This window comes from Oncorhynchus masou, chromosome 30, assembly GCF_036934945.1.
Source record: "Oncorhynchus masou masou isolate Uvic2021 chromosome 30, UVic_Omas_1.1, whole genome shotgun sequence".
In the NCBI taxonomy this organism is placed as follows: domain Eukaryota; kingdom Metazoa; phylum Chordata; class Actinopteri; order Salmoniformes; family Salmonidae; genus Oncorhynchus; species Oncorhynchus masou.
The window spans coordinates 6,299,844-6,314,753 of NC_088241.1; the positions used below are offsets into that span (position 1 = coordinate 6,299,844).

General features: G+C 42.1%; 2 protein-coding genes across 3 annotated transcripts; both read left to right on the plus strand.

Moving 5' to 3' along the window:
- Positions 1–3,910: 3,910 nt before the first annotated feature.
- Positions 3,911–10,527, plus strand: LOC135521897 (probable 28S rRNA (cytosine-C(5))-methyltransferase). The gene is made up of 16 exons (XM_064947692.1): positions 3,911–4,019; positions 4,775–4,902; positions 5,047–5,089; positions 5,187–5,254; positions 5,392–5,645; positions 5,803–6,001; positions 6,162–6,361; positions 6,488–6,577; positions 6,773–6,860; positions 7,015–7,155; positions 8,388–8,527; positions 8,646–8,735; positions 8,848–8,970; positions 9,148–9,245; positions 9,352–9,488; positions 9,599–10,527. The coding sequence occupies exons 2-16, from the start codon at positions 4,797–4,799 to the stop codon at positions 10,063–10,065; spliced, it is 2,244 nt and encodes a 747-aa protein (XP_064803764.1). The 5' UTR covers positions 3,911–4,019; positions 4,775–4,796; the 3' UTR covers positions 10,066–10,527.
- Positions 10,528–10,721: 194 nt separating this feature from the next.
- Positions 10,722–14,713, plus strand: LOC135521924 (inhibitor of growth protein 4-like). Of its 2 annotated transcripts, XM_064947740.1 has the most exons (9): positions 10,722–10,806; positions 11,112–11,183; positions 11,706–11,872; positions 11,968–12,082; positions 12,802–12,916; positions 13,019–13,163; positions 13,302–13,363; positions 14,203–14,282; positions 14,366–14,713. In XM_064947740.1, exons 1-9 carry the CDS (start codon positions 10,770–10,772, stop codon positions 14,416–14,418), a joined length of 846 nt encoding a protein of 281 aa, XP_064803812.1. In that variant the 5' UTR covers positions 10,722–10,769; the 3' UTR covers positions 14,419–14,713. The 2 variants fall into 2 exon arrangements, with proteins under 2 accessions (XP_064803812.1, XP_064803813.1); XM_064947741.1 differs by lacking the exon at positions 14,203–14,282.
- The last annotated feature ends 197 nt before the right edge of the window (positions 14,714–14,910 follow it).

The following is a 14,910-nucleotide window of genomic DNA, read 5'->3' on the forward strand; positions in this document are numbered from 1 at the left end:
CACCAAAGGCTGACCTTACCCCAGCAGAGGACATGGCCTTGGAGCTAAATAAAGGCAGGCCCGTCTTAGAGGGGATCCCTGGGGGAAAGAGACGAGCATAGGTTCCTCCCAAGATGCCACCCGCTTCATTCAAGGTATGTCCTTCCAGCTCTACATGGGATACAACCACATTCATATTGAATCAATTTGGACTGTCTGACTTTGGTTTACCTATTGCCTTGCAGTGTCTGGCAGCACTGTGTTCCTGTTAGAGCCACCAGCACAAGCACCAGACGATGCTGATCCAGTGAGTACTCCATCAAAGGCATACTGTAGGCCTGGCATGTCTTGTCTACTAGCTTCAATATGAATCCGATTAAATGTGATAGGGTGAAGGCCCCAGTGCAGCAGCAACAGCACATGATGGAGACGATGATGAGGAGGAGACCATCTCTCTGGATTCCAGAAGGCATGAGGTATCATGTTAAGACTGTGAAAGTACTATTTACTCTACAATGGTGTGGAGTCCTCATCAAAATCAAAAAATCTAATTTATTTTACAGGACCCAGATGCTATACAGTGGGAAAACCAGCCTGGCAACATAGTGCGTATTAATAAAAGGACACCACATCCTGCCAAATTCCAGCTGCGCTAATTGTATTGTGTTCACAGAGCTCACAAGCTATCAGAAAGTTGTATGGCAACCACCTCCGGTGCCAAATAGAACTGGCAGACATAGACATTCAGTACAAGAAGAAAAAGATGGAAAATCTTGCACTGGAGTCCGAAATAAAAAGAGGACAATTAGGAAACTGGACCTTGAAATAAAAAAACTTGAGAGGGAGGTGAGATATGCCTTCAATGTACACTGTATGCTAACTGTAACACAAATGTATTAATCATTATTTTTCTTTCCTCCCCCAGCTCCAAGAAGATGACACAGCTCAAAATAAAAATTAGGTATATTCTCGTAAAGTCAAGTGAGCCATGACATATGAGCTCTTATTGTGAGCACACAGGACGGTGGCATCTTTCTAAGGTTTTTTTTTATTTTCCCAGCAATCAGTACAACCAAGTCATCGTTATAAGGCATCGCCCTCTTTTGCCCACCCCCCCAGCACCAGGTGTGGCCACTAGCCTATATGAAGGCCCAAAATTGTGTGTTCCTTTCTGCTCTGACAATGGCATGCCCATTCGTGCGAGATGTGGTGGATGAAGAAGCACTTGTGCTGAGGAGAGCCTTCAGGCGAGAAAGGGTCTTCAGGGACCGGTTGGACCCACTGGCCTTCCCTGATGACCATCTATATGAAAGATACAGGTTTTCTGCAGATGGCATCAGGTATCTATGCAGACTACTGGGTCCCAGGATTAAGCACCGCACTGCACGGAGCCATGCACTGAGTGTGGAGCAAATGGTTTGTGTGGCCTTGCGCTTTTTTGCTAGTGGAGCCTTCCTGTACTCAGTGGGGGATGCAGAACAGCTGAACAAGGCCACAATTTGCCGCACAATAAGGAGTGTGTGTCTGGCTATCAAAGCATTAGCAGATGTCTTCATCTCCTTCCCTGGCCACAGAAGACTCTGTGACATCAAAGAGGAGTTCTATAGGATTGCAGGTAAGAGGATCTACAAATTACAGGACAACTGTTAACACATAGTAGGATACTCATTACTTTGTGTGACAGGTTTCACCAATGTCATTGGTGCAGTGGACTGCACACACATAAGGATAAAAGCCCCCTCAGGTGCCCATGAGGCCGATTTTGTGAATAGGAAATCCTTTCACAGCATTAATGTTCAGGTGAACATAACTTTTTGATATTGTCCATTGACGAACACTCTGCATTGCCAGTGATGTGCATTGATTGGTGTAATATTCCTCATCTTATGATTTCAGATGGTCTGCAATGCTGACTGTGTGATCAGCAATGTTGTGGCAAAATGGCCTGGCTCAGTCCATGACTCCAGAATCTTTCGGGCCTCTGAAATCTATCACAAGGTAAGCCACACAACTCCTATTTATAACCATCATGGCTGTGTCAAGAATATCACTGTGTTTATGAGGTAGTAATGATGAGATTTTGTGTTGACAGGTGAATTCTCTGGTGTGTTGCTGGGAGACAGGGGGTATGGCTGCCAGCCTTTTCTCCTGACACCTTTCACAGACCCCCAGGAAGCACAGCAGGCCTACAACCATGCCCATGCCAGGACCAGGGCCAGAGTTGAAATGACCTTTGGCCTCCTGAAGGCACGCTTTCACTGCCTTCACAAATTAAGGGTCAGCCCTGTTAGGGCATGTGATATTACTGTGGCTTGTGCTGTCCTCCACAATGTGGCCTAGGGCCCCCAGAGTGCCACCAGCCATGGACTGGGACAATCCGGCAATCTTCCCTGATGACGACAGTGGTCGGCTGCTGAGGGACCAATATGTGTTGAATTATTTTAGTTAGTATGTGTGCTTTCAATTTTGGTTAAATATGTCCTGCGGTGGCAGAGGAATTTGGGTTTTTTTGGGTTCGTTTTTTGACGAATTTGGCCTCTTATGATGTTTGTGCGGTATACTGTGTGTAATACAAGGCTGCAGGGAGGCTACTGCATCCGTTCAGTTGATGTGTATGGATTTGTCCTGCATTTATTTTAGTGTGCAGACATGCAGGGTGTGTTATATACAGACCTTTGAATGTGTATGTATCATTTTGTATAATATGCTTGGATTCTGTGCTTTCCATCTTGTAGAGTCACTGTGACTTCAGTTTCGAAAGGAGCTGATGGTTTACCTGCTTTGTTTTGTCCTTATTCAATAAAGGAACATAATGTTACACATTGTGTTTTTATATTCATATGGAATGTGTATTTGTTTATGACAGAGTACTAGGGCCACACTGAAGAAAAAGGATAAAGTCATACATTTATGAGGCTGGTTCTTTCTGCAGAAAAGCTACATATTGTTTTTACAGTTTTGATACTTATGACAATGTGATACTTAATATTCTGGCACATCAGCATGTCTTTGTTTATGAAACCATACTGAAGTACAATTTCACGAAATGCCCCACATCTGTCATTTTTAACAACTGTCCTCCTTTAAAACAACTGGTTACAATATTATGACTGTTTATATTATATATATTATGACTGTTTTTTTCCCCTCTGTGGCCCTAATATTCTATCATTTTATATATAGCCTTATAGTCTATGGGAAACTGTAAATTATCTAATGATAGCAACATCATCTAAAAATCATTTTTTATCCAAAATCATTGAAATTAATGATCACAAACGTTTAAATAATAACAGTGGGTCTAGTTATATGTGATAACAATGTATAGTGAGCAGTGAAATAACTATTGGTTTCCATTTGTGGTGACTGCTGACTGACATTAGGGATGAGATTAAATAGATCCTGGAATTTAGCCTGGTCTGGAGCAGGCTAGCTCCACAGAATAAATCTCCATGGTAATTTATACCATAACATATCCTCCTGCCCCCTATCCATCTTTAGTGCAACCGGATTACGGATCAATTGAGCCAGGATCACCAAGATATCCTGGCTTAATCCCTTATCCTAGTTTTGTGCAACAGGCCCCAGCAGTGTGCGGCCTTTTCCTATCAGTTTTTCATCAGCTCATGAAAAATGGGACCAAAGCTTTACATGTTGCGTTTCTATTTTTGTTTAGTATATCATCGAAAAAGGTTGATTATTCTCAATGATCGTCAATGCCCTAGGGAAATAACATATTATTAACATTATTGGGACAATGCATCCAACTGAACATTTTTCACGAAACGAAATGAGTAAAGTTTATTTTCAGTTAGTATGTAAAAGAGACAGAATATGTCCAACCTACTTCCAGAGTTTGAAAACACTGTACTCCGTCTGTAAAGATTAGCATTTTGCCTTCGTATATCACATGCGCCGGAAACGCATGTTTGTTTCTTCCGGGAATCAACCTGCGCTCGGATAAAAACACGTGCGTAAATTTAATCTGTGAACCGAAATCAAGGATCGAATAAATACATTATACTTTAAGTATTGCAAAGGTGAGTTATGGAGAGTTGACGTGATTGTTTGTGCCATACACAAGTGAATGAACGAGTCATGGTGACAAATTTGCACTGCGTATGTGACACAATTCCAGCTAACTAATGTTAGCTAACTAGCATTCTTTACGGCTCATAGCAACCTCATGAGATGCACGTTGGTTTGTCTCTAGAATGTAACTCGTCTGTTTTTAACTGGAGTCAATGTGTCGTTACCTAACGTTAGCTAATTACCGGCACATCACCATACTTGAATATTGGGGGGTGATACCATTGATGGATAACTGTAGCATGCGTGGAAATGTGTACTAACGATCAGCAGTTAAACTAAATAGCAGTCAACTAAATAGTTAGATAACTACCAAACATTCGTATGACAATAATGCCGACTTGGCATATGAAAAGGACCTTCGACGTATTATAATAATTGACGTTACATAACACCGTGATGTTAGAGACGATTTCACATTGCTTTTTATTTCTCCACATCAGAGTGCTGGTCAGTTAAGAGGTGATATGTTTTCAGGAACATTTTCAATAAACACTTCAAGTTTAGCTGATTTGTAGTTAATTATAATTTTGTTACTCGCAACATTCTTGGAACAGATTCTGAGCAACATGTTACTGAGAATATAGCTAGCTACCATCTTTCAGAGCTGCCATCATTGCATAGATAGTGACTACCTTCATTCCATTCAGATCCTATGCCTTAGTGTGTAAATCCAACATGATCATGAGCTATATCTTCTCTCCAGACTACCTGTGTAGGTGTCAGTCATGGGCAGGAAGTTGGATCCCACCACTTATGTGAAGAAGGGGCCGGGGCGGAAGTCCAGGAAGCAGAAAGGAGCAGAGACTGAGCTGGCCAAGTTCTTAACGGATGGTGAGAGGGATGCTACTATAACATACAGCTTCTAAAGAGCTGAAGTCATGCTCAGTATAACTTCACTTGCTGGGAGTACAGTGGCACTAAAGCAAAGATGCATGACTGGGATGCTCACTAAATAACTATGCTTGTCATTTGCAGAGGATACTGCACCAAAACGACTGTCGAGCAGGTCCAGGAAAAGGTCAGTTTGTAATCTTTTGGATGTTATGTTGTCAATCCCTCTTTTAAATCACTGTAATGTGTCACACACTTTTGCTGAAGATTATTATGTTTTGTAGAGCTGGGAAGCGAGCTCAAGTGACCAAAAAGCCCAAGGAAAGCATTGAGAAGGAGGAGCCAAAAAAAGGTAAGTTACTGTTAATTTGTAAGCCACCCCAGTCCATGTGGATCCAGAGTCAGACAGCCCCATCCATTTACTGTGTTCTCAATACAATAGCCATGAATGTCTGAGGATTTAATGGGTTTGTTTCCCCTGCTCTCAAGGATTCACAGATGAAAATAGTGAATGGCTGAAGCCAGCAAAGAGGAAGCGTGAGGTCGGCCAATCAGATAACGAGGACGACAGTGACAGCCAATGGGAGCAGGAAGAGGACGAGAAACAAGAGGGAGGGGAGAACAATAAAGGGAAAAAACTGCTAATTGAAGGAGATGGTGACGATGATGACCTGGTTGATGACTACGGTGCATTGGAGGACAGCAGTGAAGGAGAGGGAGAAGTAGACGGTGATGGAGAGGAGGTATGTGAAATTATTCACTGAATTTATGTGTCCAGGACATGTTATAAATAGCAAAACAATGTTCGTCCTTCAAAGTGCTTACTGTTCTTTAGCAAGGTGCTGAATCTTTGTCTGTTGAGTCATCTGTTCCGTACTCCTCCTTTCATCCCTCGTTCAGCTGCTCCCCATCGAGCGAGCTGCCAGGAAGCAGAAGAAGCTGCAGGAAGCCATGGGCCAGGAGAGTGATGACGATGATGATGATGATGATAAGGGGAAGAGTGGAGCTGAAGACATGGATGAAAATGACACGGTACAGGCTAATTTAGATGAGATGGACAAATTCATTCTACCTGGAGCAGAGGAAATAGCAAAAGAGGGTGAGTTTAGAGCTTGGATTTGTACCTTTTTTTTATTTTTATTTTTTAGATTTAACAGTTATGCTTTTTGTTATGCCTGTTTACACGTTGCTACATGTTCTTTATCAGTGCCTGTGGACTCCATCTGTACTGAGTTTCTTTCTCTCCCCTGTGATTGCAGGCGTTTTGCTTGTAGACCTGCAGACCATCCACCAGAGAATAAAGGACAACGTGGACGTTCTCTCTCACTTTTCTACCAAGAGGGAGGAGGGGAAAGAGAGAACAGAGTACCTCTCTCTCCTCAAAAAGGATCTTTCCACTTACTACAGCTACAACAATTTCCTCATAGACAAACTGCTGGATATCTTCCCAGTGTCAGAGGTATGTGTCATTGCTTTGTTCTACCAAATGTCATAGAAACACAAAATGAACAGGAATCTTATGTTTTGTTGTAATGGTTTTGTCATCATGCTAAGCTAAGGCGTCCCTCTTTTCATGTGCTTTTAGCTGATTGATTTCCTGGAGGCAAATGAAATTCAGCGACCTGTCACCATTCGGACAAATACACTGAAGACAAGGAGGAGGGACTTGGCTCAGGTAAAAAAAAGCTCTTTCAACTTGGATCAAATAAAGGTGCCCCAAATCCACCCCTACCCCCTAGGCATTTGTGTTTCTCTGAAGGGATTAAGACTAAGGGTCCATTTGGAATTGACCAAAGGATAATTGGATGCTATTAGTAATGCCTGTTCCTCTGTCAGACTGAATGAGTGACATGTATGTTGTTTGTCCCAGGCCCTGATCAACAGAGGGGTGAATCTGGATCCTCTGGGGAAGTGGTCTAAAGTGGGTCTGGTCATCTTTGACTCCTCAGTACCCATCGGTCAGTACCAGCACACTCCAACCTTTTATATTTGTATGAAAGATTAGAATGTTAATTCTCTATTTACTACTGTTATCCTGCTTTCTGTGTGTTATGAGTAAGTATACATTGATGAATTGATGTGTATACCCTAGCTGTGTTTTCCCGTTCCCAGGTGCGACCCCAGAGTACCTAGCTGGTCACTACATGCTGCAGGGAGCCTCCAGCTTCCTGCCTGTCATGGCTCTCTCTCCCCAGGAGGGGGAGACTGTGCTCGACATGAGCTCAGCTCCCGGGGGGAAGACCACCTATATGGGTGAGGATGTTAAAAATGAGAGTTGAATGACAATGATCACAATACTGTTTACTGCTGTTGGTCTCTACAATTAGCCTAACAATCATGGGCAGCCTTTCTTGTGTTGCGACATGGGAGTTAGAATAGAAGAAAACATTATTTTGACATTTGGTTGTGCAGCAGCTGTTTTTCTCTTGCTATGTCAGTCAATAACCACGTTTCCATCCAGTTTTTATGCGAGTAAAGTCCTAATGTATTAAATTAGATAAATAAATTACTGTAATTGCCGTCATAATTTGTTCGGTCGACATGGTGGGATCTTTTTGTCTGCAAAATTAATTATGCGAAATGGAGGTGGAAACGTGACTCGGGAAACTATGCAATTTATTAGTCTACAGATGAAAAAAGTGGTGAAAGTGCACGGTGATGAGCTTGATGGTCCTCTCCAATAAATATCAAGGATCTTGTTCTGGTGACATGATGATCGATGTATGACTGCTGTTTGACGAATACAAATATTCTCGCTTTCATCCATAAAAAAACTAATGTAGACCAGCCTACACGCACTGCATCTGAGATTGCACGTTCCAAGACCAGAGTAGGCACATCTGCTGTGAAACAAATTGTCGGTAGAGTTGAGAAGAAGATGGAAACTTTAGATGTTTATTTGGTACGTGAAAAAATACATTTTGTGTGCACTTTGTCATCACGCAAGTAGGTTTGGTGAAAACACACCACTGGTGGGAAAATGTGCATATTTAGATTTTAGAATATTTGCATGAAAATCTGTTAACAATTGGATGGAAACCTAGCTACTCACAATTACTTAATTAGCCATGTCAGCAAACACTTTTTAGATTGGTAAGATAGTCTAGCCAGTTATCTAATCATGGCTGAATACTGACCAGGCACACAGGGCACGTGCCCAAGGGCCCCCCCCACTGATTTTGTTAGTCACTCTTACTCAGATATCATATTAAAATGGCATAAGTCATGGCAAAGTGTGTAGAATTGCAGGAAATTAACTTTAAGACTAAAATGTTTTTCATGTGAGGTAACCCCCCAACCATATCTCGCTTAGGGCCACCAAAGGGGGGCATATGTTAATGATGTTCGGTCCCTGGAAAACACTGAATTTCTAATTTGGGCCCATCCTGAAAAAGATGATGAACCCCTGATCTAGGGGCTTGACAGGCAAGACTTGTCTTTGTATTTGATTACTTATTTATTGTGTATATGTGTGTGTCCCACAGCCCAGTTGATGAGGAACACAGGAGTGATTGTGGCCAATGATGCCAGTGCTGATAGACTGAAGAGTGTTGTGGGCAACATCCACCGTCTGGGAGTCACCAACTCAATGATCTGTAACTACGACGGGAGGCAGTTCCCTAAGGTAATGAGAGAGGTTCTTGCTCTACATGCAGTTTATACATGAACTGTATAAACACAATATAAGTATGTATATTACACCCATTGATGGTATGTTAACCTGTTGGTTACTATATTTGCAGGTAATGGGTGGGTTTGACAGAGTGCTGCTTGATGCTCCCTGCTCGGGCACAGGAGTAATCTCCAAAGACCCTGCTGTGAAGACCAGTAAAGTGAGAGAAAAACCTATTCTACACTACACAGGCCTTTAGATTTACAGTATGCACTGGCCTTTAATGACAACTTCCTGTTCATGTCTTCCTAATCCTACATCCTGTCTCTCAGGACGAGTCTGACATCCAGCGGTTGGCCCACCTGCAGAAGGAGCTCATCCTGGCGGCCATCGACTCGGTCAACGCTGAGTCTCCCTCTGGAGGCTATCTGGTGTACTGCACATGCTCTATCATGGTGGGAACACAGTGTCACACTGATGACAAATAAACACATTCTACGTTGTGGGGCTTTACTTAAAGTGAATTGCAATGATTTCTTGTATTGTAGCCTTTTTTTGGTGTATGTACAAAATGTCTGTGATAGTAAAATGAATTTGGAGTAGAATAGTTACCTCATTGACTTCATCACCAGGTGGAGGAGAACGAGTGGGTAGTGGACTACGCTCTCAAGAAAAGAAACGTCAAACTTGTCCAGACTGGACTGGACTTTGGCAAAGAAGGCTTCACCAGGTAAAGGGGTTTATCAGAACACATTATTCACATTCATCCAGATATTACCCGTACCACCCTAACCATTTCATCATGCAATATGAACAAATATCTTTTCTCCATTTAGATTCAAAGAGAGACGATTCCATCCCTCTCTGAAACTCTCACGCCGGTTCTATCCTCATTCCCACAACATGGACGGTTTCTTTGTGGCCAAGCTGAAAAAGTTCTCCAACACGGTCCCAACCACAGCAGTTGAAAAGGGTAAAGTAGATGTCATCTTGGATCTAATAAACCACAATGCTTTGTCCGGTATCATGGAAACACCACTTGTGTTATGTAAAACTAACATCCTGTTATTGTCACTATTCCAGACGGAGAAGAGGAAACCAAACCATCTGACGCAGTAGAGGTTACAGCTGATTCCTCTGATGAGGACGGACCATCTAAAGGGTCTAAGAACAAGTCCAAGAAGCAGAAGCCAGTCCCTGGCAAGCCAGCTGTGTCACAGAAGGCCACAGCCAACGGGAAGCCAGCCCAAAGTATTGGCAAGAAAACAACAAACCCAAGCACCTTGAAAAAGAGTGAGAAACCAACCGGGCAGAAAAAGGCAAAGATCGCTAAGATGGATGGTGGGACTGTGAAAGTGGACGGAGAGCTCAAAAAGTCCAACACAGTCAAAACAGAAGGGGAGACGACCAAAGAATTAAAGGAAGGGAGCAGGTTTGAGAAAAAGGGTGATAAACAGAGGAAATCCCCCATGCAGAGCAAGAAGAGAATGGGGAAGAACAAATTCAATAAGTTGAAGAAGCTGCTGAAAAAAGAAGAGGTTGGACAATGAACATGTATAAGATGTTTATGAAAACGAATTATTTTGTAGTTGTCACTTGTCAGAGAGATCTAATTGTCATGACCGATAAGTAATTTTCACAAAGAGTTAGGATAAATATTGCCTCCCTCCGGACTGAAAATCACTGCAGCAGGCCCTCCATCGAGGGCCCTGAGCCCCTGCCCCCTTTGGAGTAGTAGATGTTGTCCCTAACCACACAGATACTAGATCAGATATTTTTCATGGCCCTCGTGGATGATTGGTTTTAGGTTAGGAATATGGTAATCTGGTCCTAGATCTGTGGTTGAGGGCAAAGTTCTAACTTCAACTCTTGTTAAACATTTTAACATTTCACATTTTATTCCTTCCTTGCAATTTTATCTGTTTGGTTTAATTACATTGTCTTTTGACCAAATTGATATGTATTGTAAAGACTAATCCTTGAGACAATAAAATGTCTCTGTTTGCCATATACCCCCATCTTGTGTTTTTTTGTATATTTACTGCAGTATTGTTGGCTGTGTATGACATCAAATATGTTATTAGATAGTTTTCATTAACAGTACGTTTAATCAATTACATTCAGTCAGTGCACAGTGCAAATACTATAACCTTATGCATTATCGATTGATAATAAAATACCGGTACAGATTTGATTTCGGATCAAACCAAATAACTCGTCCTCGCCGGAAGTTGTGTTGTTTACATTTTCCAAGATGGCGGCGGGAATGTATTTGGAACACTATTTGGACAGTGAGTTAATTTTCTATTATTTAAAAGATTTAAATATACAAATCTGCTAATGTTTTCGATAGTTTAGCTATCAATTTGAATTTATCTGCATATTTAGTCAATGCATTGCAAGAAGGAACGCTTTATTTGGAGAATTAGGCCGCTAGCTACCTTACCGAGCTAAGCCACCCAACGTTCGTTTCGCCTGCTCGTCAGTAGCCTAGCTAGAGTATCATCACACATTGAAGATACATTTGTAATACCAATAGTTTGTATTAAAGAATATTAATTAGTTAAAGTTAATGATTGTTGATTTCTCATCACAGGCATAGAGAACCTGCCATTTGAACTGCAGAGGAACTTCAATTTGATGAGGGACTTGGATCAACGTACGGAGGGTGAGAAATAACACTAACTACAACTGTTACCGACCAATTCACTACTCTGCAGAGTATGTGTGAACCATGTTTACAATGCATAATAAAGTAGCAGTCATCCATCCCACTCACACCCCCACAAGTTGTGCATTTGAATTGCCCATGATGAATGTATGCAAATGAAATCTTTCTAGCCTCCATAACAACCAGATTACCAGGAATAAATAACATTCATGTCCACGGTTCTCAACAATTTACCATTCAATGATCTGCTAATCTTCCAACATCGTCAGGTCATGTATACCAAAAACTGCACAACAATTCTGTGAGGCGTCTTTACATAGCAGTACTTTATTGGGATTTCTTAGATCCATTCATACCTGTAAAAGCCCTAGATACATACTTCATTAAGAAAAAAATGTTATGTGGAAGCAAGTGACACAGTAACACACACACCACATAAGGCTGATATTCTCAGACCAGTGGCATCAATAAAAATTGCTTATCCAAACTTCTCACCCAACCCATCTGCCTTTCTCACAGATCTAAAGGGGCAGATAGACTCCCTGGCAAAGGATTACACATCCAACGCCAGGACCCTCTCGTCTGAACAGAAGCTTACTATTCTGAGGCAGATCCAGCAGTCTTACAGCAAAAGCAAGGAGTTTGGGGATGACAAAGTGCAACTGGCCATGCAGACTTATGAGATGGTCAGTAGTAGTACTTTGGAGCTCTGTGCTTACTTTGTATTAGAGCCTGTGTGGGTCAGTCAAATGAATCCTAAAGTGCAGTGGTTGTTCCCTAGGTGGACAAGCACATCCGGAGACTGGACACAGACCTGGCCCGCTTTGAGGCCGACCTGAAGGAGAAGCAGATAGAGAGCACAGACTATGATTCCACCTCCAGTAAGGGAAAGAAAAGTACGTATTTGAAGTGGGTGTGTGTACGTTCGGGTCTGTTTCTCTTGAATGTTTGTCTTGTAGCATCTTGGCACACTTCAAAATATCAAATCATTGCGAACAATGGTAAATGTATTGTCATTTTGGAGTCCCTTTTATTGTTATTAAGAATGTTTCTAAACACTCTACATTAACGTGGATGCTACCATGATTATGGATAGTCCTGAATGAATCGTGACTTAATGGTGAAAGGGTAGCATGTCTTGGCGGTATATTTGTGTGTAACTTTCTCACTAATCATTATTCACAATTCATTCAGGACTATCCATAATCATGGCATCGACCTTCATGTAGAGTGTTTGGAAACATGACATTCTTATTTACAATAAAAGTGACTCCAAAATGACAATGCATTTACCATTCATTTCTATTAGGCCGAAAATGATCAGAAACACAACCAAAACAAACAGAAAATGCATCCAACAACTTTGTACAGTCACAATCTTGGTGGAATCGTTGCGTGCTAGGAATATGGGACCAAATGATAAACGTTTTACTACTTTAATACACAAAGGTGAATTTGTCCCACTGCTTTTGGTCCCCTAAAATGGGGGTGACTATGTACAAAAAGTGTTGTAATTTCTAAATAATTCACCCGATATGGACGATTTTTTTTTAAGTCACTTTCCCAATCCATTTGGAGCTCACTGTATATTTAATGCTATGTTTTGATATTTCAGGTGAGTCCAGGGGGCTGAAAGAGAAGAAGGTGGCTAAAACTCGGTCTAAAGTGAAGAGCTCCGATGAAGATGGCAGTCCGAAGAGTGCACAGAAGAAAGTCAAACTTCTCCAGCCGTACGTTTGTTATTGTGCACTCTATCACTTCCTTCCTTGAAGACAATCTCCTTCATTGGCCTTAATTGTGTGTGTACTCATCCACCACTCTCTCATTGTCAGGGGGGAGTTCACTGCTCCAGCTGCTAACTTTGGGAACGTGCATCCCTCTGACGTGCTGGACATGCCAGTGGACCCCAATGAGCCCACCTACTGCTTGTGTCACCAGGTGTCCTATGGAGAGATGATTGGCTGTGACAACACAGATGTGAGTTTCCCCAGAAACTTCCCCTGAGTTCCCCCAGTGTGTGCACTGACCTGACCTATATTGTTGTGTTGATCCTGGTTCTTGAAAGCTACAGTGTGTACAGACTTCATCAAACCCCTGTGTTGATTGTTTTTGCAGTGTTCCATCGAGTGGTTCCACTTTGCCTGCGTGGGCCTGACGACGAAACCAAGAGGGAAATGGTGAGGGAATCAGCCAACCGACACAGACTAACTGTACATACTACACTCACTGGCCAGTTTTTTTTATTAGATACACACACCTAGTACAGGGTCAGACCCCCCCTTTGGCTCCAGAACTGCCTGAATTCTCTGGTGGCATGGATTCTACAAGTCAGCAATGTTCCACAGGGATGTATGTCCATGCTGATGCGATGGCATCACGCAGTTGCTGCAGATTGGACAGCGGTACGCAGTTGACACCGGGCTGAATGGGTCCATGGACTTACTCTGCTTATAATAAATCCTGACTCTGCCAACAGCAAGACGCAACAGGAACCGGGATTTGTTGGACCAGGCGATGTTTTTCCACTCTTCAATCGTCTAGTGTTGGTGATTACGTGCCCACTGAAGCCACTCTTCTTGTTTTTAGCTGATAGGAGTGGAACCTAGTGTGGTCGTCTGCTATAATAGCCCATTCGTGACAAGGATCGATAAGTTGTGCATTCCTAGATGCCGTTCTGCACAGCACTGTTGCACTGCGCCGTTATTTGTCTGTTTGCGGGCCCGCCTGTCAGCTTGTACGACTCTTGCCCTTCTCCTCCGACCTCTCATCAACGCTCTGTTTTTGCTCACAGGACTGATGCTGACTGGATGTTTTTTGTTTGTCACACCGTTCTCGGTAAACTGTAGACACTGTCATGCGTGAAAAGCTCAGGAGGGCAGCCGTTTCTGAGATATTGGATCCGGCGCGCCTAGCAATGACAATCATACCACACTCAAAATCGCTTAGGTCACTCGTTTTGCCAATTTTAACGTTCAATCGAACAGTAACTGAATGCCTGTCTGCCTGTTTTATATAGCAAGCCACGGCCATGTGACTCACTGTCTGTAGGAGCGATCCATTTTTATGAACAGGGTGGTGTACCTAATAAACTGGCCGGTGAGTATGTATCTTTCACAAAGCTGAAATAGTGATGGGATTTTAAGGTTTACAACTGAATATTTCTTTTTTTCTAACTGCAGGTATTGTCCACGCTGCTCTCAAGACAGAAAGAGAAAGTAAGCCCCTAAGGTAGAGGGGCCAACCGATTGTCGAGTCAGGATACTACGTTAGTAGTGAAGAGAAAGTAACATGACATTTTCTGTCCCCAGGATCGTATTACATTGTTTATCGGTCTTCTAGCATAGAGCAATTGGTGCTTTCTTTTTTTGTTTACTTGATTTAATGTAGTGTGAAGGAGATATGTGGTTACAGATGTATTTAAATATGTTTCAAAGGTTATGAGAGTTGATAGTTATGAGAGTTGCTTTGTGTTTTTGTTTTCTTTGTTTCTATTTTTTTGTAACTGAACAATAAACACTAAAATTTGACAGTTAGTGTCCATAATACTGTAGTGTGTGTTTGACTACATGTGATTGACTGGAGTGAAGTGGATTGACGTATTGTAATGGATGCAGTGTTGGACCATCGAGATCTATTGTGCTTTCAAGTTTGTTACATAATTTTAGATTATATTGTGTGTACTCTACAAAAATGCATTTTAGCCTGACAGCGTGAGTGAGGAAAG

Bases quoted from the DNA above. Each gene is read 5' to 3' on its own strand.
- LOC135521924 (XM_064947740.1), top strand. From the start codon at position 10,770: ATGGCGGCGGGAATGTATTTGGAACACTATTTGGACA. The intron at 11,873-11,967 runs GTCAGTAGTAGT...GTTGTTCCCTAG, and splicing joins CCATGCAGACTTATGAGATG to GTGGACAAGCACATCCGGAG. The intron at 14,283-14,365 runs GTGAGTATGTAT...TTCTAACTGCAG, and splicing joins TGTACCTAATAAACTGGCCG to GTATTGTCCACGCTGCTCTC.
- LOC135521897 (XM_064947692.1), top strand. From the start codon at position 4,797: ATGGGCAGGAAGTTGGATCCCACCACTTATGTGAAGAAGGGGCCGGGG. The intron at 8,971-9,147 runs GTGGGAACACAG...CTTCATCACCAG, and splicing joins ACTGCACATGCTCTATCATG to GTGGAGGAGAACGAGTGGGT. The intron at 9,246-9,351 runs GTAAAGGGGTTT...TTCTCCATTTAG, and splicing joins GGCAAAGAAGGCTTCACCAG to ATTCAAAGAGAGACGATTCC.